At 45.5% G+C, this 27,935-nt stretch overlaps 1 protein-coding gene across 1 annotated transcript in view; it reads left to right on the top strand.

Moving 5' to 3' along the window:
* LOC121553825 (microtubule-associated serine/threonine-protein kinase 1) overlaps positions 1 to 27,256 on the top strand; it is a 101,824-nt gene extending 74,568 nt beyond the window's left edge. Inside the window, exons 14-28 of the mRNA XM_045211736.1 lie at positions 1,119 to 1,258; positions 1,571 to 1,703; positions 3,843 to 4,008; positions 4,421 to 4,522; positions 4,996 to 5,118; positions 5,587 to 5,699; positions 12,569 to 12,729; positions 13,475 to 13,725; positions 20,272 to 20,532; positions 20,847 to 21,091; positions 21,194 to 21,316; positions 21,632 to 21,768; positions 21,966 to 22,156; positions 22,642 to 23,072; positions 23,367 to 27,256. Of these exons, the coding sequence (XP_045067671.1) occupies positions 1,119 to 1,258; positions 1,571 to 1,703; positions 3,843 to 4,008; positions 4,421 to 4,522; positions 4,996 to 5,118; positions 5,587 to 5,699; positions 12,569 to 12,729; positions 13,475 to 13,725; positions 20,272 to 20,532; positions 20,847 to 21,091; positions 21,194 to 21,316; positions 21,632 to 21,768; positions 21,966 to 22,156; positions 22,642 to 23,072; positions 23,367 to 24,749 (3,960 nt within the window). The 3' untranslated portion in view covers positions 24,750 to 27,256. The remainder of the gene's footprint in view (positions 1 to 1,118; positions 1,259 to 1,570; positions 1,704 to 3,842; positions 4,009 to 4,420; positions 4,523 to 4,995; positions 5,119 to 5,586; positions 5,700 to 12,568; positions 12,730 to 13,474; positions 13,726 to 20,271; positions 20,533 to 20,846; positions 21,092 to 21,193; positions 21,317 to 21,631; positions 21,769 to 21,965; positions 22,157 to 22,641; positions 23,073 to 23,366) is intronic.
* Positions 27,257 to 27,935: the final 679 nt, after the last annotated feature.

Raw genomic sequence — 27,935 nt, 5'->3', positions numbered from 1 at the left:
ATCCATGAGAGAAAGTGTGTACAAGTGCATTCTTTAGGAGCAGGATAGAGAATCGAGTCATAACCCATGTCTAACCAACCATGTTGTGTTCCTATGGGGGAGACTGTCTAACCAACCACGTTGTGTTCCTATGGGGGAGACTGTCTAACCAACCACGTTGTGTTTCTATAGGGGGAGACTGTGTCTAACCAACTATGTTGTGTTCCTATAGGGGGAGACTGTGTCTAACCAACCATGTTGTGTTCCATAGGGGGAGACTGTGTCTAACCAACCACGTTGTGTTCCTATAGAGGGAGACTGTCTAACCAACCATGTTGTGTTCCTATAGGGGGAGACTGTGTCTAACCAACCATGTTGTGTTCCTATAGGGGGAGACTGTGTCTAACCAACCATGTTGTGTTCCTATAGGGGGAGACTGTGTCTAACCAACCACGTTGTGTTCCTATAGAGGGAGACTGTCTAACCAACCATGTTGTGTTCCTATAGGGGGAGACTGTGTCTAACCAACCATGTTGTGTTCCTATAGGGGGAGACTGTGTCTAACCAACCATGTTGTGTTCCTATAGGGGGAGACTGTGTCTAACCAACCACGTTGTGTTCCTATAGAGGGAGACTGTCTAACCAACCATGTTGTGTTCCTATAGGGGAGACTGTGTCTAACCAACCATGTTGTGTTCCTATAGGGGAGACTGTGTCTAACCAACCACGTTGTGTTCCTATAGAGGGAGACTGTCTAACCAACCATGTTGTGTTCCTATAGGGGGAGACTGTGTCTAACCAACCATGTTGTGTTCCTATAGGGGGAGACTGTGTCTAACCAACCATGTTGTGTTCCTATAGGGGGAGACTGTGTCTAACCAACCACGTTGTGTTCCTATAGAGGGAGACTGTCTAACCAACCATGTTGTGTTCCTATAGGGGGAGACTGTGTCTAACCAACCATGTTGTGTTCCTATAGGGGGAGACTGTGTCTAACCAACCATGTTGTGTTCCTATAGGGGGAGACTGTGTCTAACCAACCACGTTGTGTTCCTATAGGGGGAGACTGTGTCTAACCAACCATGTTGTGTTCCTATAGGGGGAGCCTGTGTCTAACCAACCATGTTGTGTTCCTATAGGGGGATGACTGTGCCACTCTGCTGAAGAACATCGGGGCGCTGCCCGTGGAACTGACCAGGATGTACTTCGCTGAGACCGTACTGGCACTGGAGTACCTACACAACTATGGCATCGTGCACCGAGACCTCAAGCCTGACAAGTGAGTGGGCCACACTGCCACCCTGCCACTCCCCTGGTGGATGGGAGGTCTAGTTGCTTTCACACTACACAATATTCACCATAAATGTAATTTCTTAGGAAAATGTGGGACATCCTCTAACAATATTAAGCCAAAATGTGTGTACTGTGAAAGGTTCTAGGAATACTGTCTACAGGCTCCTGTTGGTCGTACAGACAGCCTCGATATGCATCCAACCCACCCTGATCGGGTTGAAGTCTAAAGCTTTCTGTTCCTGGTGTTTGCTGTGCAGTTGATGTCTGACAGCCCATGTGTTGTTCCTGTTTTCATCAGTCTTCTGATCACCTCTATGGGCCACATCAAACTGACAGACTTTGGCCTGTCTAAGATGGGTCTGATGAGCCTCACCACCAATCTGTACGAGGGACACATCGAGAAGGACGCACGCGAGTTCCTGGACAAACAGGTAGATCGATTGATCGATCAGTCAGTCAGTCAGTCAGTCATGATCAGTCAGTCAGTCAATCAATCAGTCAGTCATTGAGTCAGTTAGTTAGTCAGTCAGTCAGTCAGTCATGATCAGTCAGTCAGTCAGCCAATCAAACAAACAAACAGTCAATCATATTGATTTATAAAGCCATTTTTATATCAACAGTTTATCAGAGGTAGTATACAGCCAACCTCTCAATGAAGAGCCAATCGCATACAGTATGTTAGAAACTCTGTAGATAGCCGACAGTCATGCAGTTACGTGAGAGAGTTGAATTCAGGATCACTTGACTTGCCTCATGCATCAACAGATTGAGAATCTCAAAATAACCTTGCAAAAACTCATCATTAGCCAAACAAGACGAATACACACAGTCACTAATAATGTTTACCATACAGACTGAATCATCATAATTTCTCGAAATAAATTATATTCTGGTCCCTATTTATTTTGCAATTACAGTTTTATGTTTATGCATGTTTTGAATTTAACTCCCCATATTAATTAATGATGCTGTTAGGCCAGCAGCAATACAGTTTCTTCTCTTGTCTTTGTCTGTCCAAAGCAGCAGTAGGGCATCTAGCCTGGTTAAACCAGACTGAATGCTGGGTTTCACTGTTGTTTCACATAGAGTTAGAAAGAGGACTCTAGATGGTTGTAACCTGCTTTAGCATGGACATTGCCATCGAGGGCTTCCAACAATGGGATAGCCTCAGTGATGCTACCCATGCTCTCACAGACGCCATAATGGCACAGATACTTTCACTTGAAATCAGTTGGGATGCCAGGCTAGATGGCATCTGTTGTGTTCTAATGAACTGCTACTACAGAGGGAGGCCTACTGGATCTCCGATCTAAAAACACTGACCCCTAGTGGTCTGAACATTGACCTTGACCTCCGATACTTTTTATGAACAAGTCCTCTAAAGTCTGCTAAATGAACATATTCTTTCTACATCACAGCAGGCTGCTGAGGGGAGGACGGCTCATAATAATGACTGGAATGGAGCGAATGGAATGGCATCAAACACGTTGAAACCATGTGTTTGATGTATTTGATACCATTCCACTTATTCCACTCCAACCATTGCCACGAGCCCATCCTCCCCAATTAAGGTGCCACTGACCTCCTGTGTTCTACAGCTTATCAGCGTGCACCCAAGATGTTGCCTTTGTCGATGATGCTTATTGTGCATTACGGTTGAACCAAAAGATTACATGTAACAAAGATTATATGAAATGGAAACAATTAAATATGTATATTCAATTAAATAATAATGTATGTTGATGCTATTAATATGTACAATATCTAATGATGTTGCAATATGATAACAGTAGCCTAATATATTAAACTCACTGTAAACTATTGTCTTTAAAAAATATATTTTTTTATTCATTCTTATCGACCCTAATGACTATGACACACCCCTCACTATTGTCATTGGTTGCGCTAATTGCAGTGTTTGTTTACATAACCTGGTTCAAGCATTCATGACGTTACCCTGAAGAAGGCAGAGTGATGCCGAAACATTGGTGGTTTACCCAATAAATTAATGGGAGCTTGTATAAAGAGCGTGCAAATCTCTTTATTACATTTTTTTAGCCTACAGTTTACTCTCCGTTAGTCAGCAGCTCTACCAGCCTTTTGGGTGTGTGCCAGCTCATGCTTTTTAATGGGTTCTAATGAACACACATCATCTGCACATGAAATAGATTAAGACCCTTTCATGTTTTGGTCTGTGCAGACTCTTGATTAGAGAGCGTTGGTTATTCACTCAGCAGTAATGAACTAGGCCCCTGCTGCCTCAACCATGTACAGCAACAGTACCAATTTGAATTTGAATTCTGATTATCAGCATTATACAATCTGGGTCCATGATTAGTGATTACTGTACAGTACTTCTGTCAGAGACAGATGGAAGAATATTCAAGCTTTTGGGCTTGCAGATAGCTACACAGGCCAGACCTGGGTTCAAATAGTATTTGTTGTTGTCTTTTATTTTTTATTGAGCCTGCCTGGAGTGCCAGATGGGAAAGGTTTGCATTTTTGGGACTACTCCATTGCAAGGAGCGTGACCGAGACTTCTGATTGGTGGATCTCTCTCCCTGTCCCAGGTGTGTGGCACCCCAGAGTACATAGCCCCGGAGGTGATCCTGAGACAGGGCTACGGGAAGCCGGTGGACTGGTGGGCCATGGGCATCATCCTCTATGAGTTCCTGGTGGGATGTGTGCCATTCTTTGGAGACACGCCTGAGGAGCTCTTTGGACAGGTCATCACAGGTGAGTCTGCCATCAATCAGTCAATCAATCAAAAGCTGTTTGGACAGGTCATTACAGGTGACATGAGGGCTGGCCTTTCCTCTGTGTCTGCAAATGTTTTCTTTTTGAATTCCCCCCAGTGCTTCTTGTTCTGGACTGTATGTCAGGGGTTTTCAAACCTCTCCTCGGGGACCCCCAGACAATTCACAAGTTGAATCAGGTGTGCTAGCTGTGGAATAGATCAAATGCATGGAACGGCTGGGGGTCCCTGAGGAGAGGTTTAAAAACCACTGCTGTAAGTGACTGATGACTGCAAGGCCTCCGTCTGTGTACTAACTTGGGCCTGACTTAATGTTGGTCCGGTTCCAGATCCTTGCTGTTCATTCTCTCTGTAACTGGCTCTGTAGTCCCATCTATCTGTTGTTTCTCTCAGATGACATAGTGTGGCCTGATGGAGATGAGGTCCTGCCTGCTGATGCCCAGGGACTGATATCAACCCTGCTACAGACCAACCCACTGATGAGGCTGGGTACAGGTACTAGAACAGGGGTTCTCAAACTTGTTCTGCACACGACAAAAGGCCCTTAGTTGACACTAAATGGTTAGGTTGTATTCTATACCCATTTTAAGATTTTCTCAGGGGACCAAATTTCAACTTCAGGGGACCCCACACGGTTTTTGGAACCAATGTGCTAGAATTTAAGAATGTTCCTCCTGTTTGTGCTGTAGTCTACTGTCATAATCTTACCAAAAACAACCTTGTTTGTCAAGGCAATGATGCTGCATTTTTTAACACAGATTCAGAAACAGCAAGCAACTCTCCCTAGGTCTCAGATATGAGTCAGAAAGTATTCCTGCTTACTGTGTGTAATGAATCATGCCATAATTATTCACATTTTAACCTTTGTTTCTGTATTACTCCAACTACCATGGCCCAGGGCCATATGCTCTTCCAAGGCCTACATTCTCAGAGCTGATCTTGTTGTTATAATTCCTCCGTGTCCCCAGGAGGAGCGTTTGAGGTGAAGCAGCACTCGTTCTTCTCTGACCTGGACTGGAACAGTCTACTGAGACAGAAGGCAGAGTTCATACCTCATCTGGAGTCAGAAGAGGACACCAGCTACTTCGACAGTGAGTGCCATTACCTGTGTATTTAATGCCAATAAAGCACACTGGCTGTATTTACACAGGCAGCCTAATTCTGATATTTTGCCCAATTGGCCAAAAAACATATTATTGGAAAAAGATCAGAATTGGGCTACATGTGTAAAGCCAGTGAGTCTCTGATCTTTGATAGGAGTTATCTCATGGTAAAACCCAGCCAAGCCAGAGAGTGGTTCTCCCAAAGTGTTGCAGTGGTTTGCAGCGACATTGAAAAGTGTAAGCAGAGGAGAGAGAACGCCAAGGCTAGGGCCATTAAATTATTTATGAAAGCTAAGATGTTACATCTCTCTCTCTCTCTTTCTCTCCATCTCTCTTTCTCTCCGTCTCTCTATTTCTCTCTCTCTCTTTCTGTCTTTCTCTCTCTCTTTCTCGCCATCCCTCTTTCCATCGCTCTCTCGCTCTCTCTCTCTCTCTCTCTCTCCTCTCCTTCCTCAGCCCGTTCAGATCGTTATCACCACATCAATGCGTACGATGAGGACGACACCAACGATGATGACGAGCCTGTTGAGATCAGACAGTTCTCCTCCTGCTCACCTCGCTTCAGCAAGGTACACACACACACACACACGGTTGGGGAGTAACTGATTACATTCCAAAACACTGTAACAGGTTACAGATACCTTTGACAAACTATTACTTCTTGGATTACTTTTAAATTCAGAAAGGATGTTTGCGGGAGAAAAAAAATCCATTATGACACTTTTCTGTTTTCTCAATGACATTCAATTCAGCATTGAAAAAAGGCAGAAGTTTAAGTTTGTTCCACCTGAGCGAGTCTTACCACAAGTCAGAGACCACTATGATGTCAGAGACCACTATGATGTCAGATACCACTATGATGTCAGATACCACGATGATGTCAGACACCACTATGATGTCAGAGACCACTATGATGTCAGAGACCACTATGATGTCAGAGAGCACTATGATGTCAGAGACCACTATGATGTCAGATACCACTATGATGACACACCAAATGTGTTTGATGGATCCTTTTTGTCTTGTTCTAATGGCTCTTAAGGGGAAAGTTACTGAAAGATTACGTTACTGAGTTTGGGCAATCCAAAAGTTACATTACTGATTACAATTTGGACAGGTAAAACATTTTTTTAAATATTGTCTCATACCCCAGATAGGTGCAGTGAAATGTGTTGTTTTACAGGGTCAGTCATAGTAGTACGGCGCCCCTGGAGCAAATTAGGGTTAAGTGCCTTGCTCAAGGGCACGTCAACCGATTTTTCACCTTGTCGGCTCGGGTGTTCGAACCAGTGATCTTTCGGTTACCGGCCAAACGCTCTAACCGTTAGGCGACCTCCCACTCTAGGTAACTAGTAACTGTAGCGGATTACATTTGAAAAGTAACCTACCCAACCCTGCACACACACTCCTCCGGCTGCCTTCGTTTCAGCAAGATCATTTTCTCTCTTCATCTCCCCTTCATTCTTCATTTTTTACTTGATGGTGTCTTCTAGCAATCCCAACTAGTTTTTCACCCTGGCTCTGGCTCGACACCCTACCCCTCATTCTTCTCTACATGCTCTCTCTCTCTCCCTCACTTGTTTTCCTCTATCTCTTTGGCCCTGCTCTCTTTGGCCCTCCTCTCTTTGGCCCTCCTCTCTTTGGCCCTCCTCTCTTTGGCCCTCCTCTCTTTGGTCCTGCTCTCTTTGGTCCTCCTCTCTTTGGTCCTCCTCTCTTTGGTCCTGCTCTCTTTGGTCCTGCTCTCTTTGGTCCTCCTCTCTTTGGCCCTCCTCTCTTTGGTCCTGCTCTCTTTGGTCCTCCTCTCTTTGGCCCTCCTCTCTTTGGCCCTCCTCTCTTTGATCCTGCTCTCTTTGGTCCTGCTCTCTTTGGCCCTCCTCTCTTTGGTCCTGCTCTCTTTGGCCCTCCTCTCTTTGGTCCTGCTCTCTTTGGTCCTGCGCTCTTTGGTCCTGCTCTCTTTGGTCCTGCTCTCTTTGGTCCTCCTCTCTTTGGTCCTGCTCTCTTTGGTCCTGCTCTCTTTGGTCCTCCTCTCTTTGGTCCTGCTCTCTTTGGTCCTGCTCTCTTTGGTCCTGCTCTCTTTGGTCCTCCTCTCTTTGGTCCTGCTCTCTTTGGTCCTGCTCTCTTTGGCCCTCCTCTCTTTGGTCCTTTGGTCCTGCTCTCTTTGGTCCTGCTCTCTTTGGTCCTGCTCTCTTTGGTCCTGCTCTCTTTGGTCCTCCTCTCTTTTTTTCCACCTCATAGTTTGTATCCCTATTATCCTGTCATTCTGTTTTTACACCACCTTTCCTTCTCTATTTTCTCTCTCTGCTGCCCTCCTTTTGTCCTCTACCTGTCCCTTCCTCCTCCTCTCTGTTCTCCTGTAAGGGTGGTGACTAGTGAAGGGTCTCTTGTGGGAATGAGGAGGGGTGTGTGTGTGTGTGTGTGAAGGGTCTCTTGTATAAATGGAGAGGGCTAAGGGCTCTATTGCAGTAGCAGTACACTGATGGAGAGACCTGATTAGGGTCTAGAACACTGCCTGCTGGTCACAAAGCACACACACAAGGACACATGAACACACACACACACACTCAAGAGGGCACATGCTGTTTTGTGTAGCCCTTTAATAAGTACTCTATGCATCTTTTGGCACCAGAGTAATCTGCAGTGAAAATATAGTATGTTAGTGTGGTGCCAGGACAACAACCTCTCCCTCAACGTCAGCAAGACAAAGGAGCTGATCGTGGACTACAGGAAATGGAGGGCTGAGCACGCCCCCATTCACATTGGCGGGGCTGTAGTAGAGTGAGTGGAGAGCTTCAAGTTCTTTGGAATTAACATGGTCCACACACACCCACACAGTTGTGAAGAGGGCACGACAACGTCTCTTCCCTTTCAGGAGGCTGAAACTATTTGCCATGGGCCCTCAGAGCTACAGCTGCACCATTGAGAGCATCTTGGCTGGCTGCATCACCGCTTGGTACGCAGTACATCACTGGGGCCGAGCTCCCTGCCATCCAGGACCTCTATACCAGGCGGTGTCAGAGGAAGGCCCCAAAAATTGTCAGACTCCAGCCACCCAAGTCATAGACTGTTCTCTCTGCTACCGCACAACAAGCGCTACCGATGCACCAAGTCTGGAACCAACAGGACTCTGAACAGCTTCTATCACCAAGCCATAAGACTGCTAAACAAGACTGCTATATGGCTAATAAAATGGCTACCCAGACTACCTGCATTGACCATCTCTCGCACTGACTCTATGCACACACACTGGCTGGACTCTACACACACACACACACACACACACATACTTACACCAGTGGCGGTCGGTGCCGTTTAAGATGAGGGAGGACGATAATGATTTTAATGAGCATGGCCTTATTTCTATTACAGCATATTGGATGACTGTCATTCATATTCCATTCATCCAGCTCATTGTAACAGCGATAGCTTTAGGCTACTACATGATACTAAAATGTTCCCTATACCCATCATGAGGTTGCTACAACCTATCCTATGAATGAAAATGTACAATGTAGGTGCACAGGTCGAGAGAAAGTTTAGTAATCAAGTTGACAGATAGTGAGACAGTTAATACCGCCTTGCACACTCTTGCCTGCATCTAGCTGATCTAGGGTGTAATCATTAGTGCAACAGTTGCAAACAAGTTTCTATTGGAGAAATTCAGGTATGTTTATTCCCATTTCGTTCCGTTTAAGAAACGATTTTCAACAGAATTGGCGGAATGAATACACCCCTGATCACACGCAAACATAGTTCACTTTCATAGCAGCCACATACAAACAGCATGATCACTTTGCTTGTTGTAATTCCTTCTCGCATCTACGCGCTCTCCTCCTCTCACCTTTTCCCTTCTCTTGTGGACTTCAGTGCACAACACAGTGGCGCTAAGACCGCACTCAATGAGCTGTATACGGCCATAAGCAAACTGGAAAATGCTCATCCAGAGGCAGTGCTCCTAATGGCCGGGGACTTTAATGCATTTCTACCAGCATGTTAAATGTGCAACCAGATGGGAAAAAAATCTAGACCACCTTTACTCCACACACAGAGATGCGTACAAAGCTCTCCCTCGCCCTCCATTTGGCAAATCTGACCATAACTCTAACCTCCTGATTCCTGCTTACAAGCAAAAACTAAAGCAGGAAGCACCAGTGACTCGGTCAATGAAAAAGTGGTCAGATGAAGCAGATGCTAAGCTACAGGACTGTTTTGCTAGCAGAGACTGAAATATGTTCCGGGATTCTTCCGATGGCATTGAGGAGTACACCACATCAGTCACTGGCTTCATCAATAAGTGCATCGATGACGTTGTCCTCACAGTGACTGTACGTACATACCCCAACCAGAAGCCATGGATTACAGGCAACATCCGCACTGAGCTAAAGGGTAGAGCTGCCGCTTTCAAGGAGCGGGACTCTAACCCGGAAGCTTATAAGAAAACCCGCTATGCCCTCCGACGAACCATCAAACAGGCCAAGCTTCAATATAGGACTAAGATCGAATCGTACTACACCGGCTCATCGGATGTGGCAGGGCTTGCAAACTATTATAGACTACAAAGGAAAGCACAGCCACGAGCCTACCAGACGAGCTAAATTACTTCAAAGCATGCTTCGAGGCAAGTAACACTGAAACATGCATGAGAGCATCAGCTGTTCTGGACGACTGTGTGATCACGCGCTCCTTAGCCGATGTGAGACCTTTAAACAGGTCAACATTCACAAGGCCACAGGACCAGACGGATTACCAGGACGTGTACTCCGAGCATGTGCTGCCCAACTAGCAAGTGTCTTCACTGACATTTTCAACCTCTCCCTGTCTGAGTCTGTAATACCAACATGTTTCAAGCAGACCACCATAGTCCCTGTGCCCAAGAACACTAAGGTAACCTGCCTAAATGACTACCGACCCGTAGCACTCACATCTGTAGCCATGAAGTGCTTTGAAAGGCTGTTCATGGCTCACGTCAACACCATTATCCTAGAAACCCTAGACCCACTCCAATTTGCATACCGCCCCAACAGATCCACAGATGATGCAATCTCTATTGCACTCCACACTGCCCTTTCACACCTGGACAAAAGGAACACCTATGTGAGAATGCTATTCATTGACTACAACTCAGCGTTCAACATCATAGTGCCCTCAAAGCTCATCACTAATCTAAGGACTAAACACCTCCCTCTGCAACTGGATCCTGGACTTCCTGACGGGCTGCCCCCAGGTGGTAAGGGTAGGTAACATCACATCCGCCACGCTGATCCTCAACACGGGGGCCCCTCAGGGGTGCGTGCTCAGTCCCCTCCTGTACTCCCTGTTCACTCATGACTGCATGGCCAGGCACGACTCCAACACCATCATTAAGTTTGCCGATGACACAACAGTGGTATGCCTGATCACCGACAACGATGAGACAGCCTATAGGGAGGAGGTCAGAGACCTGGCCGTGGGGTGCCAGGACAACAACCTCTCTCTCAACGTGCTCAAGACAAAGGAGATGATTGTGGCCTACAGGAAAAAGAAGAGGACCGAGCACGCCCCCATTCTCATCGACGGGGCTGTAGTTGAGCAGGTTGAGAGCTTCAAATTCCTTGGTGTCCACATCACCAACAAACTAACATGGTCCAAGCACACCAAGACAGTCGTGAAGAGGGCACGACAAAACCTATTCCCCCTAAGGAGACTGAAAATATTTGGCATGGGTCCTCAGATCCACAAAGGCTCTACAGCTGCACCATCGAGAACATCCTGACTGGTTGCATCACTGCCTGGTATGGCAACTGCTCGGCCTCCGACCGCAAGGCACTACAGAGGGTAGTGCGTACGGCCCAGTACTCCATATTAATGACCATGATTTTGGAATGAGATGTTCGACGAGCAGGTGTCCACATACCTTTGGTCATGTAGTCTAGCTGTCCTCCGGCTACACCATGGTGCTACCCTACAGAGGCTACTGTAGACCTTCATTGCAAAACAGTGTGTTTTTATCAATTATTTGGTGACGTGAATATATTTAGGATAGTTTTATCTAAAAAGGATAACTTTTTAAATGTTTCACTATTTTAATTTTTATGCAATTCACTGAGGAGGATGGTCCTCCCCTTCCTCCTCTGAGGATCCTCCACTGCCTTTCACTGACACCCCAACATATACACACATACATACACACACACACACACACACTACATACACCCACACAAACGCACACACACACACACTACATACACAAACACACACACACACACACACACACACACACACACACACATACACTACATACACCCACACACACACACACACTACATACACAAGCACACACACACACACTACATACACCCACACATAACATGCACACACATGCATACTGACGCCACACACACACTCACCACATACGCTGCTGCTACTGTCTATTATCTATCCTGTTGCCTTGTCACTCTATCCCTACCTATATGTGCATAGCTACCTCAGTTACCTCATATCCCTGCACATTGACTCAGTACTGGTACTCCCTGTATATAGTCATGTTATTTTGACTCAATATTGTTATTCGTTATTCACTGTGTATGTATACCTCTTGTCACTATTTCTGTCGTTTAAAATGTTTTATGTATCTTTAACTCTGCATTGTTGGAAAAGGACCCGTAAGGAAGTATTTCACTGTTAGTCTACACATGTTGTTTTTCGAAGTGTGACAAATAAAATGTGATTTGATTTATTACAGTAGTTTGATTTAGAAGCCAATGTTACCTTAGTACATATCACAGTACAGTTCATGTTATGGCCACTGCTTCGGTTACCATGAATACTCTTTAACCTTGTTTTAAAGCACTGTTCTTGTTGTTAAGCTGGTCTCCCACACACACCAGCTTACTCACAGCTCATTTACAAGACCTTGCCGTGTGTGTGTGCGTGCATGCATGCGTGTTATATGTATTAGCCGAAGCACCCACGCACTCTTTCTATCTACAGTATGTAACTGACAATCATGTTCTATGTTTGGCTTAAGGTTAAGGGTAGTGATGATGAGTGTTTTAACAGACTTGCTTCCTTTCTTTATGGTCAGGCCATGTATTCATAAAGTGTCTCAGAGTAGGAGTGCTGACCTAGGATCTGTTTTGCCTTTTAGATCACAATGAATAGAACATGGAGGACCTGATCCTAGATTAGCACTCCTACTCTGACCCCAGGTCCCATGGTCAGGAAAAACTCTAGTATTGTCCTATTATTATGGTGTGTATTTTGACCTCTGACCTAGCTACAGGTTTTGACTGTCTCTCCATGGCTGATGATTTTTGACTGGCCAGACAGACCTGCTACAATAGGCTCATGACCTTTGCAGAGCGTGATATTCTCCTATTCACTTCAATGAAACCTGTGCGTCAGCAGTCACGGCTCAGCATGATGCTCAGATTTGGACTTTGTCTCCATGGCCCCTCTGTAGGTGTACAGCAGCATGGAGCACCTGTCCCAGTTGGAGCAGAAGGCCCCCTCAGTGACTCGACGGGAACACAAGGGCTCCCGGGAGGACAACAAGGGGAAGAGAGAGAGTCTGGGAACCTTCCCTATCAGGGACAAGAGCTGGAGGACCGGATCACCTGAGATGTGAGTGTGGTGGAGAGAGAGAGAGAGAGAGTGTGGTGGGGAGAGAGAGAGAGAGAGGTGGGAAGCGAGAGGGGAGAGAGCGAGTTGTGGTAGGCAGAGAGATAGAGAGAGAGAGATAGAGGGAGGAGAGAGAGATAGAGAGATAGAGGGAGGAGAGATAGAGGGAGGAGAGAGAGAGAGCGAGAGAGAGAGAGAGGAGGTGGGAAGCGAGGGGGGAGAGAGCGAGTTGTGGTAGAGAGAGAGAGAGAGAGAGAGAGAGAGAGAGAGAGAGAGAGCATGTAAAGCTTCCCTATTAGGGACAAGAGCTAGAGGAGTCTGTGGGGTATGGTGTTGTTGTGGGGGGAGGGGGGTATTTGTGTGTGTGTGGTGTCTCAAAAGTATCATTAGCTCTCCCACTGAGCTCCTGCATTGCCTATGTCTGAGTTTCATACACAAGTTGGTTTATAGAAGTGAGAGCCACTGTCTATTATTGACTCTAGGGAGTGTGATTGTGTGAATTCTCACGCTAAGCTCCGGTATTGGAGAAGTGTCAGAACCTAAGACGGTGGTAGAAGCAGCCATTAAATCATCCAAATAGAGAGATGTTAACACTAACTTTAAGGGGGTATACATAGCCATTTATGAAATTTACACCAGTCATGACACCTTTATACCAACATTCATAACACATTGATTCAACATCAGTTTAAATACGTCCCTTAGCATTGGGAATAACAGCCTCTCCTCTTCTCCTTCCCCCTCAAAGGAAGCGTCTGTCCGGTTCTGAGTCCCTCTACATGGATGGTGACTCCAGCCCTCCCCTCGGGGCCCGGCGCCGTTTCTCCGCCCTCATGGACACGCATCGCTTCGCCTCACAGCAGGAGGACAACCCAGACCCCCTGACACGCCAGCCCCCTGTCAAGGCTAGGGGGACTTCGCAGGAGGTGGCCTCCGTCCCCTCCACCCCCCCCTCCACCCCCAGCACCACCCCTGACCCAAAGGAGGGACATGTAGGAGGTGAGGAGAGAGAGAGAGAGAGAGAGAGAGAGAGAGAGAGAGAGAGAGAGAGAGAGAGAGAGAGAGAGAGAGAGAGAGAGAGAGAGAGAGAGAGAGAGAGAGAGAGAGAGAGAGAGAGAGAGAGAGAGAGAGAGAGAGAGAGAGAGAGAGAGAGAGAGAGAGAGAGAGAGAGAGAGAGAGAGAGAGAGAGAGAGAGAGAGAGAGAGAGAGAGAGAGAGAGAGAGAGAGAAATAAGTTGTGATATTCAGAAGACCAAACATAAACATTACTCCCTATACATACATATGTCACACTTGTGTTCAGATTAGTTCTATTTAGCTAAATGAATACCTTATAAACTGCACACACACACCATTTACCAAGCAGCCACTCTACACTTTGATTTGCTTGTCCTACTGTAATCAATACCTTGCGCAAATTAATCACTCACATCAATATTGTATAGAAAATCAATGGAACTGGGACAATAACCGCGGTGACATGCACCGTTTGCGCTCTTCTAAAAGAAAAAACACAACTAACTTCGGTAAAATACATTCATCTGTTGATAGATGAGAACCTGTAGTAGCCATTTATCAACTCATCTCCTTGTGCCACAATGTTTACTGTAGATGGCCAATATGAAAAGGAAACAACACTTCTTTGACTGGAAAATTTCAACGAATCATCACCTCACAGGTAGATCTACATAGTGACAGGCAATCGATTTAGCATCATCTTGATGACTATAAACCTTTATATTAACATCACCAATCTGAGGTAAAAGGATGTGTAATTCCACTCAATATATGTGTTGTAAATTCAAGCTTGTACGAGGTAGTAAACAAACTTTCCACATTAGGGAAATTAGCGCAATATAAAATAATTTTATATGACAAAATAATTCAACGTGTCAATTTAGGATGATAGTCCAGTATATGTTGCCCACTCAAAGCTATTGCTGTCACGACTTCCGCCAAGGCTGCCTCCCCTCCTTGTTCGGGCAGGCTTCGGCGTTCTTCGTCACCAGCTTACTAGCCACTGCCGCTCCATATCTCATCATTCCATTTGTCTTGTCTTGTTAATTACACACACCTGGTTCTTATCCCCTCATTAGTCCGTGTATAAGTGTTCCCTCTGCCCCCTTGTCCTTGTGGGTGATTGTTTTATGTGAGTTGAGTGTAGCTCGGTGGAGCTACTCGTACCTTGTATTGCCGGGGGTAGATTATTCCCCTGTGCCTGTATTTTGTTGGAGCTACCCGTACCTTGTATTGCCGGGGGTAGATTGTTCCCCTGTGCCTGTATTTTGTTGTCGCTATCCAGCGCAACTGTGTACGACGGAATAAACTCTGTATTCAGTGATTTACCCTCCTGCGCCTGACTCCTTCTAATCACACTCATCACAATTGTAACAATTACATATACACTACCAGTCAAAAGTTTGGACACACCTACTCATTCAAGGGTTTTTCTTTATTGTTTACATTGTAGAATAATAGTGAAGACATCAAAACTATGAAATAACACATATGGAATCATGTAGTAACCAAAAAAGTGTTAATCAAAATATATTTTATATTCGAGATTCTTCAAATAGCCACACATTGCCTTGATGACAGCTTTGCACACTCTTCTCTCAACCAGCTTCATGAGGTAGTTACCTGGAATGCATTTCAATTAACATTAATTTGGGGAATTCTATTCCTTCTTAATACGTTTGAGAAGATAGCCCTATTTGGTAAAAGACCAAATCGATATTATGGCAAGAACAGCTCAAATAAGCAAAGAGAAACGACAGTCCATCATTACTTTCAGACATGAAGGTCAGTCAATACGGAAAATGTCAAGAACTTTGAAAGTTTCTTCAAGTGCAGTCGCAAAAACCATCAAGCGCTATGATGAAACTGGCTCTCATGAGGACCGCCACAGGAATCGAAGACCCAGAGCTACCTCTGCTGCAGAGGATAAGTTCATTAGAGTTACCAGCCCAAATAAATGCTTCACAGAGTTCAAGTCACAGACACATCTCAACATCAACTGTTCAGAGGGGACTGTGTGAATCAGGCCTTCATGGTCGAATTGCTGCAAAGAAACCACTACTAAAGGCCACCAATAAGAAGAAGAGAGCTGCTTGGGCCAAGAAATACAAGCAATGGACATTAGACCGGTGGAAATTTGTCCTTTGGTCTGGAGACCAAATTGGCGATTTTTGGTTCCAACCGCCGTGTCTTTGTGTGACGCGGTGTGGGTGAACAGATGATCTCTGCATGTGTAGTTCCCACCGTAAAGCATGGAGGAGGAGGTGTTATGGTGTGGGGGTGCTTTGCTGGTGACACTGTCTGTGATTTATTTAGAATTCAAGACACACTTAATCAGCATTCTGCAGCGACACGCCATCACATCTGGTTTGTGCTTAGTGGGACTATCATTTGTTTTTCAACAGGACAATGACCCAACACACCTCTAGGCTGTGTAAGGGCTATTTTACCAAGAAGGAGAGGGATGGAGTGCTGCATCAGATGACCTGGCCTCCACAATTCCCAGACCTCAACCCAATTGTGATGGTTTGGGATGAGTCGGACGGCAGAGTGAAGGAAAAGCAGCCAACAAGTGCTCAGCATATGTGGGAACTCCTTCAAGACTTTTGTAAAAGCATTCCAGGTGAAGCTGGTTGAGAGACAGCCAAGAGTGTGCAAAGCTGTCATCAAGGCAAAGGGTGGTTATTTGAAGAATCTCAAATAAAAAATATATTTTGATTTGTTTAACACTTTTTTGGTCACTACATGATTCCATATGTGTTATTTCATAGTTTGATGTCTTCACTATTATTCTAGTAAAAATAAAGAAAAACCCTTGAATGAGTAGGTGTGTCCAAACCTTTGACTGGTATTGTATTTCTAACTAATTTAACCAATTTTAACTGGGCGCTCTAGACTAGAGACTCCATAGTGTCTGTGCAGAAGCCTGAACATCCCTAGTAATAGACATGTAATAGAGCTCACCAGACATTCCAGGAGCCGGGCGGGACGAGATATGATGATGAAGAGCTTTTTGACCAGCTCAGTGACGAAGGTCAACTCAGAGCTCTCAGAACGCTCATAGGCCTGAGAGAGAGGGAAGAGAGAGAGAGAGAGAGAGAGAGAGAGAGGGAAAAAGAGGGAGAGAGAGAGAGAGAGAGAGAGAGAGAGAGAGAGAGAGAGAGAGAGAGAGAGAGAGAGAGAGAGAGAGAGAGAGAGAGAGAGAGAGAGAGAGAGAGAGAGAGAGAGAGAGAGAGAGAGAGAGAGAGAGAGAGAGAGAGAGAGAGAGAGAGAGAGAGAGAGAGAGAGAGAGAGAGAGAGAGAGAGAGAGAGAGAGAGAGAGAGAGAGAGAGAAATAAGTTGTGATATTCAGAAGACCAAACATAAACATTACTCCCTATACATACATATGTCACACTTGTGTTCAGATTAGTTCTATTTAGCTAAATGAATACCTTATAAACTGCACACACACACCATTTACCAAGCAGCCACTCTACACTTTGATTTGCTTGTCCTACTGTAATCAATACCTTGCGCAAATTAATCACTCACATCAATATTGTATAGAAAATCAATGGAACTGGGACAATAACCGCGGTGACATGCACCGTTTGCGCTCTTCTAAAAGAAAAAACACAACTAACTTCGGTAAAATACATTCATCTGTTGATAGATGAGAACCTGTAGTAGCCATTTATCAACTCATCTCCTTGTGCCACAATGTTTACTGTAGATGGCCAATATGAAAAGGAAACAACACTTCTTTGACTGGAAAATTTCAACGAATCATCACCTCACAGGTAGATCTACATAGTGACAGGCAATCGATTTAGCATCATCTTGATGACTATAAACCTTTATATTAACATCACCAATCTGAGGTAAAAGGATGTGTAATTCCACTCAATATATGTGTTGTAAATTCAAGCTTGTACGAGGTAGTAAACAAACTTTCCACATTAGGGAAATTAGCGCAATATAAAATAATTTTATATGACAAAATAATTCAACGTGTCAATTTAGGATGATAGTCCAGTATATGTTGCCCACTCAAAGCTATTGCTGTCACGACTTCCGCCAAGGCTGCCTCCCCTCCTTGTTCGGGCAGGCTTCGGCGTTCTTCGTCACCAGCTTACTAGCCACTGCCGCTCCATATCTCATCATTCCATTTGTCTTGTCTTGTTAATTACACACACCTGGTTCTTATCCCCTCATTAGTCCGTGTATAAGTGTTCCCTCTGCCCCCTTGTCCTTGTGGGTGATTGTTTTATGTGAGTTGAGTGTAGCTCGGTGGAGCTACTCGTACCTTGTATTGCCGGGGTAGATTATTCCCCTGTGCCTGTATTTTGTTGGAGCTACCCGTACCTTGTATTGCCGGGGTAGATTGTTCCCCTGTGCCTGTATTTTGTTGTCGCTATCCAGCGCAACTGTGTACGACGGAATAAACTCTGTATTCAGTGATTTACCCTCCTGCGCCTGACTCCTTCTAATCACACTCATCACAATTGTAACAATTACATATACACTACCAGTCAAAAGTTTGGACACACCTACTCATTCAAGGGTTTTTCTTTATTGTTTACATTGTAGAATAATAGTGAAGACATCAAAACTATGAAATAACACATATGGAATCATGTAGTAACCAAAAAAGTGTTAATCAAAATATATTTTATATTCGAGATTCTTCAAATAGCCACACATTGCCTTGATGACAGCTTTGCACACTCTTCTCTCAACCAGCTTCATGAGGTAGTTACCTGGAATGCATTTCAATTAACATTAATTTGGGGAATTCTATTCCTTCTTAATACGTTTGAGAAGATAGCCCTATTTGGTAAAAGACCAAATCGATATTATGGCAAGAACAGCTCAAATAAGCAAAGAGAAACGACAGTCCATCATTACTTTCAGACATGAAGGTCAGTCAATACGGAAAATGTCAAGAACTTTGAAAGTTTCTTCAAGTGCAGTCGCAAAAACCATCAAGCGCTATGATGAAACTGGCTCTCATGAGGACCGCCACAGGAATCGAAGACCCAGAGCTACCTCTGCTGCAGAGGATAAGTTCATTAGAGTTACCAGCCCAAATAAATGCTTCACAGAGTTCAAGTCACAGACACATCTCAACATCAACTGTTCAGAGGGGACTGTGTGAATCAGGCCTTCATGGTCGAATTGCTGCAAAGAAACCACTACTAAAGGCCACCAATAAGAAGAAGAGAGCTGCTTGGGCCAAGAAATACAAGCAATGGACATTAGACCGGTGGAAATTTGTCCTTTGGTCTGGAGACCAAATTGGCGATTTTTGGTTCCAACCGCCGTGTCTTTGTGTGACGCGGTGTGGGTGAACAGATGATCTCTGCATGTGTAGTTCCCACCGTAAAGCATGGAGGAGGAGGTGTTATGGTGTGGGGGGTGCTTTGCTGGTGACACTGTCTGTGATTTATTTAGAATTCAAGACACACTTAATCAGCATTCTGCAGCGACACGCCATCACATCTGGTTTGTGCTTAGTGGGACTATCATTTGTTTTTCAACAGGACAATGACCCAACACACCTCTAGGCTGTGTAAGGGCTATTTTACCAAGAAGGAGAGGGATGGAGTGCTGCATCAGATGACCTGGCCTCCACAATTCCCAGACCTCAACCCAATTGTGATGGTTTGGGATGAGTCGGACGGCAGAGTGAAGGAAAAGCAGCCAACAAGTGCTCAGCATATGTGGGAACTCCTTCAAGACTTTTGTAAAAGCATTCCAGGTGAAGCTGGTTGAGAGACAGCCAAGAGTGTGCAAAGCTGTCATCAAGGCAAAGGGTGGTTATTTGAAGAATCTCAAATAAAAAATATATTTTGATTTGTTTAACACTTTTTTGGTCACTACATGATTCCATATGTGTTATTTCATAGTTTGATGTCTTCACTATTATTCTAGTAAAAATAAAGAAAAACCCTTGAATGAGTAGGTGTGTCCAAACCTTTGACTGGTATTGTATTTCTAACTAATTTAACCAATTTTAACTGGGCGCTCTAGACTAGAGACTCCATAGTGTCTGTGCAGAAGCCTGAACATCCCTAGTAATAGACATGTAATAGAGCTCACCAGACATTCCAGGAGCCGGGCGGGACGAGATATGATGATGAAGAGCTTTTTGACCAGCTCAGTGACGAAGGTCAACTCAGAGCTCTCAGAACGCTCATAGGCCTGAGAGAGAGGGAAGAGAGAGAGAGAGAGAGAGAGAGAGAGAGAGAGAGAGAGAGAGAGAGAGAGAGAGAGAGAGAGAGAGAGAGAGAGAGAGAGAGAGAGAGAGAGAGAGAGAGAGAGAGAGAGAGAGAGAGAGAGAGAGAGAGAGAGAGAGAGAGAGAGAGAGAGAGAGAGAGAGAATGCTGTGGTGGAGGTTGTTTCACTTGTATTGTCACCTGACAAACTGGTGATTTTATCAGGTGAGGTGACAATTGAAAGGATTGTAAGAAAGCCAAGAGAGGACGTCAGCTAAGCTCCAACAATATACTTGAGACCGGAGAGTAATCATTTTTTCCGTCAACAGAGAAACCACCAAGCCCAGGCGAGACTCTGGGAGCCACACCCACCCCCTCCACTACCCCTGGACCTACATCAACCAATAGGGAGCTGGGGGCGGGGCCTGTGTATGACCCCCTTGGCCCCCGGGCAACCAATGACCTGGTCCTCCGCAGGGCGAGACACCAGCAGATGTCAGGAGACACAGGGGAGAAGAGGAACTCACGGCCTGGCAACAAGGTTATCAAGTCCGCCTCAGCCACAGCCCTGTCTGTCATCATACCTGCAGGTAACTATGCTAAATGTACATCTGTTGTCTCTGGCTTGAGTGGCTTTATATGTATTTTAATGATCAAATACATTTAATCAGGCAGTCAATGAATGAATCACAATGGCCTCCTGCCACTAGAGGGTACTGTGAGCTGGGATGTTACTCTAATGCTGAGTATACACAGCATGCTTAAAACCACATCATGAAATAGAGCACAGTAGTATATGTATCTCTATGCCTAAAACCTTTCTTACTCTTTTTCTTACCCGCAATCACTATACCATTCTCTCCCCTCTCCCAATTTGTCATCCCTTCCCATTTCCCCACCACAGTAGACCAGTACGGCCACAGTCACAGCTCCCCCTTGGCCAGCCCCATGTCCCCCCGCTCCCTGTCCTCCAACCCCTCCTCCCGGGACTCGTCACCCAGCCGTGACTACTGTCCGGCCCCCGCCGTCAGCGTGCTGCGCTCACCCATCACCATCCACCGCTCAGGGAAGAAGCACGGATTTACCCTAAGGGCGATACGGGTCTACATGGGAGATACGGATGTGTACAGTGTCCATCACATCATCTGGGTGAGGAGAGGAGAAGGGGGGGGGGGATTCATTTATAAATTAACTTGAAAGGTGTACACTATCCTGTTTATTGATTGACAATGTGTCCTCGCCCAATGGCAGCACGTGGAGGATGGAGGCCCCGCCCAGGAAGCAGGACTGTGTGCTGGTGACCTCATCACTCATGTGAATGGGGAGTCTGTCCACGGATTGGTCCACACGGAAGTGGTGGAACTCATTCTAAAGGTATGATGGAAGAAGAGACTGGGTTCTACAATAGACTTTGTTGATATTTGAATGATTGCGTAATATCCATGCACTGTATTGGTCTCTTAAGCTATGAGTAAGGGTGTTATTCGTCAATGTAGATGTGAAGGAGGTTGTTCTGTGACCACGCTCATGTGATGAGTAACTTGCCTGCATACTAGCGTTGGCTCCCTGAGCTAGTGCCCAGGCTTCAGCTCAGCAGGCTAACCTAGACTTGTGGCGTGCAGGAAACCTGTGATCGAACTCCGGTCGGTCACATTGACATGGCTCATCATCATTCTGTGTGCCCTGCAGAGTGGCAACAAGGTGACAGTGACCACCACACCATTTGAGAACACCTCCATCAAGGTGGGTCCGGCACGCAAGTCCAACTATAAGTGCAAGATGGCCCGACGCAATAAGAGGACCATCGGCAAAGAGGGACAGGAGAGGTACTGTAGTATGTCACTCTCATTTACAGTAGCTGTGTTATCATGTCTGCTGTACAATGGAGAAGAACAGTGACATGTTGTGTTTCTTTTACAGTTTGTTAATACCTTTCAGTATCTCTCCATATTATGTATTGCAGTATTCTCTACTACCCTCTCCTACTCAATCCCATATCCCTCTCTCTCTCTCCTCCCTACAGTAGGAAGCGTAGCTCCCTGTTCAGGAAGATCACTAAACAGTCTAACCTGCTCCACACCAGCCGCAGCCTGTCCTCTCTGAACCGCTCTCTGTCGTCCAGTGACAGTCTACCAGGCTCTCCTTCCCACAACCTGTCAGCCCGCTCCCCTACACAGCAGGGATACAGGTCCACACCTGAGTCCTCCTACCTGGGTGAGTAACAGACCTGAGGGGTATACTGCAAAGCAGGATCAATGAGTTAGCCAGCTAACTTGCCTAACTATTCTGAAATAACTTTTTATTTTTTTTAGAAAGATAAGCTTGAAATGTGTGTGGTCTAATTGACTCAACAACCAAAGACACATATCTAAGTTTTGCTTTCTTAATTAACTAGAAAACCAATAGTTGTTTCTGGTTGTTTATGGATTTTAGCTGACTAAGTCATTGATTCCGCTTTGTAGTATACCCCTCAGGGTTCAAAATAGTATTTGTTTTATTTCAAGTAAATAGAGTGTTTGAGATTGTCAGATGGGCAGGGTTTGGGACCCAGTTTTGGTTCCATTGCACCAGGCAAGCTGAATCAAACATTGTAATTGCAGTTGTGTCTGAACTGATTATTACTGTGTAACTGAAGAATCTGGTTTTCCCTCTCCTCTCTCTTTCTCTAACCCTCTCTCTTTTCTCTTCCCTCTCCCCAGGTGTGTCCTCTCAGAGCAGCTCTCCTGCCTCCAGCACCCCAAACTCCCCTGCCGCCTCCCAGCACATGCGCCCCAGCTCCCTGCACGGCCTCTCCCCCAAGCTCCACCGCCAGTACCGCTCGGCCCGCTGCAAGTCCGCCGGTAACATCCCCCTCTCCCCCTTAGCCCACACCCCCTCGCCCACCCAGTCCTCCCCTCCCCCACTCCCGGGCCACACCATCGGTAGCTCCAACACCACCCAGACCTTCCCTGCCGGGGCAAAGCTCCACTCATCACCACCCGTGGTGCGCCCCAGGCCCAAGTCCGCCGAGCCACCCCGTTCCCCGCTCCTCAAGAGGGTCCAGTCGGCAGAGAAGCTCACCTCGCCTCTGTCTCATTCCCAGTCGTCGAGTGGTGGGGTGGGAGGGCCCCTGAGGAAACACAGCCTGGAGGTATTGTGAATGTGGCAATCTGAGATGTGTATTAGAGGTGTGACACATGGGTAACGTGTGCTATGTGTGTATTGTGTATGTGTCCAGTTTGTAATGTACAGTATGGTGTTGATTTAGTAATTTCATCTCATTTATTAGTTTAGGTATACAGGGGGAAAACATTTAAATATTGTTAAAAACAACACATTGGGAATTAATAGAACTTGAGCCCTTTTCAGTAGACCTAATGTATACAACATCACTATGTGTAAGACAATTTCCCCCTAAATAGAAGTTTATCCTATCCTATCCTAGGTCCAGCACTCAGACTTGTACCGCAAGGACCAGTTCCACTGTTGCGAGCTGGGGCTCCAGAGTTTGTTGGAGACGGAGGGGGAGAATCTACCACCTCCGAACCCCCCGCCGCTGCCCTCCGCCCTGGGCTCCCTGGGTTCATCTACAGGGGCAACTACCACGACACCCGAAACGGGGGTGCTCAAGCCGATGAGGAAGTTAGGGAGGCAGGAGTCGCCGCTCAGTAGGGATACACTGTTGGCTGGTAGGGAGAGGGAAAGGGAGAGAGAGAGGAAGAGAGAGAGGGAAAGAGAAAGATCGAGGGAGAGGGTGGGAGAGATCATTATGGCTTATAGCAACAGGACAACAACCGTCCCAGAGAGGTCACCTAACCGAGGAGGAGGAGCCACAACAGATAATCACCAATCAATAGCTAGAAAACCCTCAACCAGTGAGCATACCTTTAGCCCTCAGAGTAGCCCCACCTACAGAGCCCAATCCAGCCAATCGCCAAATCTGGAGTCCATCAAAACTACAAGTCCCATTACTCCCACTGGGTCACCAGGTGTCTTTAGGGGCCATCCAGAAGGAGCAGAGAAGAACCAGCGTCAGACAAACATGTCTACCAAGCAACAGAGCCTCCGAACGACCGTGAGTACAAGCCCTCTCAGCCAAGACCCCCAGGAGAAGCATGGAGGGGACAGAACGGAACCAAAGCTAAATGGAGAAAACAAGGTGTGTCCTCCTCCTCCTCCCAGGCCCAGCATGCCCTGTGGGGGCCCTCTAGCGAGAGGCACTAGTCCAGACAGAGGCATGGGTATGGGTGGATCATCATCAATAACGTCAGGGTCTACAGGTATGTTCAAGGCTAGTAGTAAACCATCAGGAATAGTAGGAGAGAACCTGAGAAAGAATGGAGCCGAGAACAACGGCTCTCCAAGAACTTCAGAACTGGGGTTGAGAAGCCCCAAAAGCCCCAAACCTCCAGCCAGGGCCCTGGCTCCGGCTGTCCCACCCCACGGCCAACCCCTTTCCCTGAGCAAGGTGAGGCAGGGCCTGGGGCCCGTCAACTGCTACCGAGGGACCCTGGACTGGGAGGATAAATGTCGGCTGGAGGTAGTAGAAGAACACTCTCCATCCCCCTCCCCCTCCCCCACAGGCGTCACCCCCTCGCTCTGCGCACCCTCCTTCTGTCCAGGCAGGTCCAGGCCTGTTTCCCCCGGTGACAAGACCAGCTTCGTCACCCAGCTGACCAGTGCCGCTAAATTGGTCCTGGGGCCTATAAAGGGGTCAATGGCGTCCCAGTCCCAGGAGGGGCCCAAGGGGAAGGAGCTGAAAGACATGCCCAAGCCGGGTGAGGAGAAGCAAGGTGCCTCGGCAGGAAAGTCTGAGGAGTCCGGATGATTGGCGGTGGCACCAGAGTGGCTCAAAGTCCAGCTAACTCTGTTACTCAGCCTGATAAGGCGAACACAGGTAGCAACTCCCCCAAATTGTAGCCCTTCTATCTAAAGGGAGTTTAGAGAGGAGGGCATTGAGAAATGAGATGCCTTTTCGGAGTTATAGAACAATTCCACAATGTCAAGCACTTAAGGGAACATTCCAGTTCTAGAAGAGAACATCAACATGGTATTGACTGATCTGTAACCATGAGTGAGCAGAACTGTTGTAAAGGTGCTTTTATGGCCATTTTCTATTATACAGTTAGTATATATTAAGACAACGCTCCACTTTATGAACTATTAGATATCTATAACAGATCTGTATGTATGTATGTATGTATGTATGTATGTATGTATGTATGTATGTATGTGAAATGAATGCATGTCATGTGGTACAGTTTGTGTGTTTATAGAAAAAAAAGGAGTGAAAAGTGCTTTACTGATCAAAACATGCTGAATACTGTGAAACACCAAATCCAGTTACTTACTCGGTTTTTCTATCTCGACCAAACAACCAACCACTTCTGTTTCTGTAATTCACTAAAATAAACTTAATCACAAGCAGAGGGTACGCTGAGGGCACAATCAAATCATGACATCCTTGACAACAACAACAACAGAACACAAAATCCAATCTGCCGCTGTAGATTTGTCTTTGGAAAGTAAATGACAAAATGACTATTGTAAAATCCAATCACGCAGCCACTAGATTTTATTTTTAGAAAGTAAATGACAATATATGCCATTTAGCAGACACTTTTATCCGAAGCGACTTACAGTCATGCATGCATACAGTACATTTTTCGTATGGGTAACCCCAGTGGGAATCGAACCCACAGCCCTTGACTGAGCCACACAGGACCAATGACTACTGTAGGTTTGTGTTACTACTGTAAGGCCCATGACAAAGAATGATGGTCCAACACAACACCCACTGAAGTCCTCAGTTGATTAGCATAGCCAGATTAGCATAGCATGTTGTCAGTGAATGTCTGTAGACTAAGGAGGACATGAAACAACCTTGAGTTAGTTCTGGGTGAATCTTATAATAATAATAATAATCTTGAAGGCTATGGCACATTTGTGTGTCAAGGATTGCGTCTGAAATGGCATCCTATTCCCTATAAAGTGCACTACTTTTGATCAGAGCTCCTGTGGTAGTGCACTATGTAGGGAATAGGGTGCATTTGGTGCCCTGGTAAAGAAGAGTAAAGCTGCTCTGACAGAACTGAAGCTCAGAGCGCTTATCTCTACAAAACAGGACTACTACTGCAGCCCGCACACACACACACACACACACACACACACACACACACACACACACACACACACACACACACACACACACACACTGGTGTAAGAGGAGTTGATATTCATGGGTTTAAATCCCTGTGGTTGATGATTTGGGCCGTGTGAGTGTGTGCGTGCCCCAATGTGTGTGTCAGTTCAGGGATGGGTTCAGTAAGCCGGAAACTATATAGAAATGGACCGAATCCAAACTGGAATAACATTGATAAACTGGAACTGTATTTTGTTGTGAATAAAATGATCTGGTACATGATCCTGACTGCACAGCTACAGTAAGGACTTTACTGTAAATATCTGTAAAGACATGAAAAATACGTATTATTATACTGAAGTATTTATTCTATGGCTCTACTATTCGTACGTTCTAATTGTCATTCATCATGTTTTGTTTTGAACCAAAAAGTTGAAGAAGAAAAAGCAGGTGGAAATGGATGTAGCATATTTAATAGATGTCAAATGCATATTAAGGGCTTTATGGATGGATAAGATTGGGCTTTTCATTCTTTGATGTCAAATGGTCACTTGCTGTTGCTGTTATCTTTTATCTATCTGTTTCTCCATGAACCTTATTTTCATATTGGATTCCTTCCTAATTCTGGTGGCAGGTATCTGAGATTTTAACTGTTTGTTTTTAGCCTGGGTGCCAGTCTGTTTCTTGCCAACTCTGTATGGAATTGTCATGCCAAACAATGGCAATGGAGTAGGCAAACGCACAAACAGATTTGGGACCAGGCTATTCTGCGTGTTGAAATAATAATATGACTATCCATGTTTCACCACAGTAGGATCCACTGTAAGTTGAGCACTACAACTGTATGTGTGTAAAGATAATACACTGTGCATTATTTCATGGTTAAATTATGATTAATCTCTCTCTCTCTCATTTCTCTTCTCTATCAAACATTTAACATCCATAATCTTTATGCGATTGATTGGCAATTGTTTGTTAGTAGGTGAAGAATATCAGATGTTGGAATTAGTCTGGTAGAACATTTTGTGATGATATGCAAGCTTTTATGTATTACATTACTTGGCTACTTTTCAGGGGACTTTCTGACTGTAGCCTATAACTTGGATCATACCGCCCCCTTGTGGTATATATATATATACAGTTGAAGTCGGAAGTTTACATACACCTTAGCCAAACACATTTAAACTCAGTTTTTCACAATTCCTGACATTTCATCCTAGTAAAAATTCCCTGTCTTAGGTCAGTTAGGATCACCACTTTATTTTAAGAATGTGAAATGTCAGAATAATAGTAGAGAGAATGATTTATTTCAGAGGAATGGGCCTAACTGAGTCAGGTTTGTAGGCCTCCTTGCTCGCACACACCTTTTCAGTTCTGGCCACATATTTTCTATAGGATTGAGGTCAGGGCTTTGTGATGGCCACTCCAATACCTTGACTTTGTTGTCCTTAAGCCATTTTGCCACAACTTTGGAAGTATGCTTGGGGTCATTGTCCATTTGGAAGACCCATTTGCGACCAAGCTTTAACTTCCTGACTGATGTCTTGAGATGCTGCTTCAATATATCCACATAATTTTCCTTCCTCATGATGCCATCTATTTTGTGAAGTGCACCAGTCCCTCCTGCAGCAAAGCACCCCCACAGCATGATGCTGCCACCCCCATGCTTCACGGTTGGGATGGTGTTCTTTGGCTTGCAAGGTACCCCATTTTTCCTCCAAACATAACGATGGTCATTATGGCCAAACAGTTCTATTTTTGTTTCATCAGACCAGAGGACATTTCTCCAAAAAGAATGATCTTTGTCCCCATGTGCAGTTGCAAACCGTAGTCTGGCTTTTCTATGGCTGTTTTGGAGCGGTGGCTTCTTCC

Source organism: Coregonus clupeaformis, chromosome 38 (assembly GCF_020615455.1).
Source record: "Coregonus clupeaformis isolate EN_2021a chromosome 38, ASM2061545v1, whole genome shotgun sequence".
Lineage (NCBI taxonomy): Eukaryota > Metazoa > Chordata > Actinopteri > Salmoniformes > Salmonidae > Coregonus > Coregonus clupeaformis.
Note: the sequence above shows the minus strand (reverse complement) of the source record. Positions and strands in the feature narration are given on the sequence as shown.